Below are 5,224 nucleotides of genomic sequence, written 5' to 3' on the forward strand. Positions count from 1 at the left end.
GAGCTTTAATGAGCCTGTGTTGTTCCTGTGGTTGAAAGAAAGCTGCCAGCTGGAATATTTCATGTGGAATAGAATCAATGACATTGATCCTGCCTCTGGCGTTCTTTGCTTTGATCCTCCTTTTTTTGAATGAACGTATTATTATTTGTATTCCAGCTGGCCAGCAGCCGCTCTCCGATTGGTCCGTCGTACGGTTTGCTGTCATTCAGACGGCAGAGCGGAGTGAGACGTCACTGCTGGAAATCATGAAAAATCATGTCGTGGCTGATCAACCCGTCCCGGGGCGCTTTGGTCGGGGTGTCACACGTCACAGGGATCATCAGGAGGGAGATGACAGCGACACCGACAGCAGGCGCGCCGGTTCTCATCAATCAGGTCGGCGGTTTGATGCCTTCGAATCAGAAGCGCGTTTGGCTGAACAGGTGGGAGATGAGGATCATTGACGTACGGCTTATTAGTTACTGAAAGCAAAGCAGAATGTTCGAGCTCAACGCTCCACTTGAAGGATTGAACAATTTAGAGTGATTTATGATTCATTCCAATTGTATTGACCGTGAGAGAAGCGATTTAAATGGCTCAATTAAAATGGCTTTGCACGTCCGTTCTGTAGAATAAACAAATGTTGAACACCAGATGGACCCGAGGGGCCCCCAGTGCTACGATATGAACACCAGAGGGACCCGAGGGGCCCCCAGTGCTACGATATGAACACCAGATGGACCCGAGGGGCCCCTAGTGCTACGATATGAACACCAGATGGACCCTAGGGGCCCCCAGTGCTACGATATGAACACCAGATGGACCCGAGGGGCCCCCAGTGCTACGATATGAACACCAGATGGACCCGAGGGGCCCCCAGTGCTACGATATGAACACCAGATGGACCCTAGGGGCCCCCAGTGCTACGATATGAACACCAGATGGACCCTAGGGGCCCCCAGTGCTACGATATGAACACCAGATGGACCCTAGGGGCCCCCAGTGCTACGATATGAACACCAGATGGACCCTACGGGCCCCCAGTGCTACGATATGAACACCAGATGGACCCTACGGGCCCCCAGTGCTACGATATGAACACCAGATGGACCCTACGGGCCCCCAGTGCTACGATATGAACACCAGATGGACCCTACGGGCCCCCAGTGCTACGATATGAACACCAGATGGACCCTACGGGCCCCCAGTGCTACGATATGAACACCAGATGGACCCTAGGGGCCCCCAGTGCTATGATATGAACACCAGATGGACCCTAGGGGCCCCTAGTGCTACGATATGAACACCAGATGGACCCTAGGGGCCCCCAGTGCTACGATATGAACACCAGATGGACCCTAGGGGCCCCCAGTGCTACAATATGAACACCAGATGGACCCTAGGGGCCCCCAGTGCTACGATATGAACACCAGACCTGTTGTCCTTGATCTCTAACGAAGCCGCAACTCCTACATTATGTTTCAACTTTCAGCATAAATATGATCAAAAGTCAAGAGTCTGAGCAACAATGACTCCTCGAGAAAAAAGGTATACTTTAAAAAGGTAAAGTACTAATTCTGCACATCTTTAGAAAGATTATGACCAAACGCATCTCCATCTGCAACAATGATCACAATCCAGCAAAGCATTGACATGTTAGGAAGTATTTTCCGTCCAAAAATCGTGTTTTTCGGTTCAACATTTTTGACCTGATCCTTGGTCCCACATTGACAAGGCATACATCAAAGTGACTCCCTCCTATGTGCCATCTGACCCGCTTTCAGAAGAGTTTTCTTTAATTTAAAACCACACGCCTCTTCTCACAAGGGATACGGTATTTTAGCATGAATTAAATCGACTTTATGGATGAGGAGATTACAGTTTTAGTTTTGAAAAAGGGGCTTTGAGTTTATCACCAAACTCAGAGTCTTATCCCAGCATTGAACAGATGAAACAGCTCACCAGGTGAACTCAACCCTGACTGCTCGCTACTCCAGCATCCATTGACTTCCTCTTATCCGGGGCCAGCGGTCTTATTTTTGAAAAATTCAACAATGTATTTGAATGTATTCGAAATAAAATAAGTGTATGAAAAATTATTTTTTGAATCAAATATATTTTTGCAGTTTTCAATTTTCACTATTTCTTCTTACAGTTTCGGATACATTTTTTTTTCGTGTTCAAATATTTTTTTCAAATGAACAAAACGTATGGCCTGGATTTAGCTCCGTAGGAGTCCCTGGAAAACCTCTGGAGCGAAGCGTCCAGGAGGCCTTCTAACAAGAACAAGTTCATAGCTCCATTATCTATATTTTAATCATGTTTTATTGACGATTCCTTAATTTTTCACCCGATTTTTAGCTTTTTTTCAGGGTCCACCCATGATACCTGTTTATCGCTTCATGAGAAGTTCTATAGGGTAAAATAAAAGAAGAGCACTTCAGTTTGCCTTGTATTGTTGTATTTTTGATATATTTTGATGAAGTATATTTGATCAGGTACATTATATCAGGTGAAATATACCCGATGTTAGTGATAGTGTGACTATTTGTAACGTTAGTGTTAAACGAGTCAAAATGTTCAAAGTATTAAAAAAAGAAAAAAATGTATAAATGATGGATATTTTGTCCAATGCATTTGGATTCTAGTCGACTAAAATAGTAACAACTTTTCAATTTAGCACACAGTTTATAGCCGATGCCAAATAAACAAGTGGAGTAAATCTCTCACTTGCACACCTGCTGCTTTCTGTTGCCTCTCTCTTCCCCTCCGTACTGTGTGTACCCTACGATGCATCCCTTAGTAGTAAACAGGACTGTATTTATCCTAGGTTATAGTAATACTGGTGTTCCCATGTTTAGAAACAAAATATCAAAAAAGTGAATATGAAAACACGACAACTTGCCATTGAGGGTTCCTTTAAGTGGAGAACACTTGATCTAAGGTGCCCCTCAAGTGGAGAACAGATTTACGATGATTTCTCCACTAATGGGGCATTCCACACTCTTTTTCATGTTTTCTGCAATAAAGTTCACCATATACATTAACACACCTCATTAATCCCTAAACAAGCATCTCTGCTACATGAATAATAAATACAAATAACAGATGTTCTTTGTGGCTGTGTGACGATTTATTTTATTGAACGTAAACATGAAAACAATAAAGGATAACCTGTTGGTTCCATAGCTATAAAAGATAAAGGAGTTATATACATTTATGATTATGAGTGCTGTCCACCATCTTGGCATTTTGTTAATGAAATACCCACAATGCATCTGGGCTTCCAGGACAAACTGTGTGTTTGAGACTTCCTCTCGAAGCTGCCTTATTGACTGCAAAACGAGCATTCACAGTTAGTGAGAGGAATGCTTCCGATACGGTTAAATAATGTGTGCACACACACACACACACACACACACACACACACACACACACACACACACACACACACACACACACACGGACTATTCAACATTTTTATCTCAATTGTCGCAATGGTGGAAAATGTGGTTTTGAAACAAAGGATCATTCCATTCGGGCTGAATGTCTGTTTGTTTTACATAGAATAGTTTTTTCCCAATAAATTATGATATGTATCCATATGAGCCCATTATTCATGTTTTCAATGAATCCCCTGAGTGTATTATACCCTAAATGATATTTTAGTTAAGTGACTAGGGCAGAAAACTATCCATCGATCTCCTCACGGATGGAACATGAATAAAATAAATCAAGTCAAGAAGACCAACTTGTTTCAGTGCCAATCTCACAAATGAAAATATGGATCAGTGAGCCCAAAAAAAAAACAATGCTGCGATGATAAGACAAGACTTGACCAATCAGATCTAACAGTCTATATTCCTATCCTTAACTTTGACTTACAAGACATACATCAGGCAATTATATATGTAAGGTTGCTTAAGCTTAGCTTATTCTCACTGTAGGTATACATATATATATATATATATATATATATATATATATATATATATATATATATATATATATATATATATATATATATATATATATATACACTGTATATAAATAAATAAATGCCTCCGTTCATGCTCGGAGCTTTAGGTTGTTAGTTTTCACCGCCCCCTAGTGGCTGAGAATGTATTGACGCAGCTTTAAAGCCGACAACACGGAGGCTCCACAGTTTTGATTACATGAATGTTGTTTTTTACGAAGTTGTTTGACCTGAAACACACTGGGAAAGTGAACCGTACCAGTGGGAACAGGACGCGCTGTGTGGCCATCGCTACCCCGACTCATTCGTAGCTGCACAAGCGAGAGCAGTGAAGTAGCAGCGCGGTCCGTACACACTTTGTCTCCACGCGCTGAGGCGGGAACGCACTCTGCTCTCAGCTCCCGGGAACCCGAAAGACAGAGTGGAATAGCACACAGGAGGCGTAGCGCGAGCAGCATGGTAGCGCAGGGTCACTTCAGTGACGCACAGTCACACTCAATACTGAACGATGCGTTCAGGCGCAGTGTTGAGTGTCGGTCACACCGGGCAGCACTCGGGGCTAAGCAGGCAGGCGCTGGAGTTGCATTGCATGAAGTGCAATAAAAGTGAAAAGAGTTGTGTGTCGACACATCTGTGGAATCAGGAAGATCACCGGCTGACTCGCCCCCGGTGTCTGAGGGAGAGGGACAGGAAGTCCTTCCTTCCTGCTGCTGTCAGGCTGCACAACAAGCTGAGCTCACAGTAGACCACGAACACTTATAACACTAAAATCACTCTGGCATCTTTACTTACATTCATCTGGTGCAATATAAATACATTTATATACTTTTTTGTTTATTTTGTCTGTATATTTAATATTGCTATTGTATTATTCTTCACTGTTTTTATTACTGTTTATTTATATTTACTTTTTTTTTACTTACTATAAGTCTCTTGCTTGCACTGCTGCTGTAATCTTGCAATTTCCCCACTGCGGGACAATTATAATATTCGATAAATAGTTCCTACAACTTGCGTACTTGGGTAACGGCACTTCAACGTTTATCACAGTGACGTTTATTTCAAAAGCTGTTTGCGTGTAACGAGCGGAAAGTCGACGCGTGTGGCCGTCTTTCGTGGGAAAATTGCACGTATGAAATAATAGGAACCGTTGCGTGAGGATACGTTGACATGAAACCACTTTGTTCCCCTAGTGTCCCATTGGATGGTGTCTATTGCGCAATACATTATACCTTTGTATTCACATGTAAGAGAGGCAGCATGGAGCGT

At 42.7% G+C, this 5,224-nt stretch overlaps 1 protein-coding gene across 1 annotated transcript in view; it reads left to right on the forward strand.

Annotated features, from left to right (window-relative positions):
* Positions 1–255: 255 nt before the first annotated feature.
* LOC306738065 (stonustoxin subunit beta-like) overlaps positions 256–5,224 on the forward strand; it is a gene marked incomplete at its 5' end in the record, with an annotated part of 19,731 nt that continues 14,762 nt past the window's right edge. Inside the window, one exon of the mRNA XM_079219893.1 lies at positions 256–444. Coding sequence (XP_079076019.1) covers positions 256–444 — 189 coding nt within the window. The remainder of the gene's footprint in view (positions 445–5,224) is intronic.

Source organism: Taurulus bubalis (assembly GCF_910589615.1).
Source record: "Taurulus bubalis genome assembly, chromosome: 6".
Taxonomy (NCBI): Eukaryota; Metazoa; Chordata; class Actinopteri; order Perciformes; family Cottidae; genus Taurulus; species Taurulus bubalis.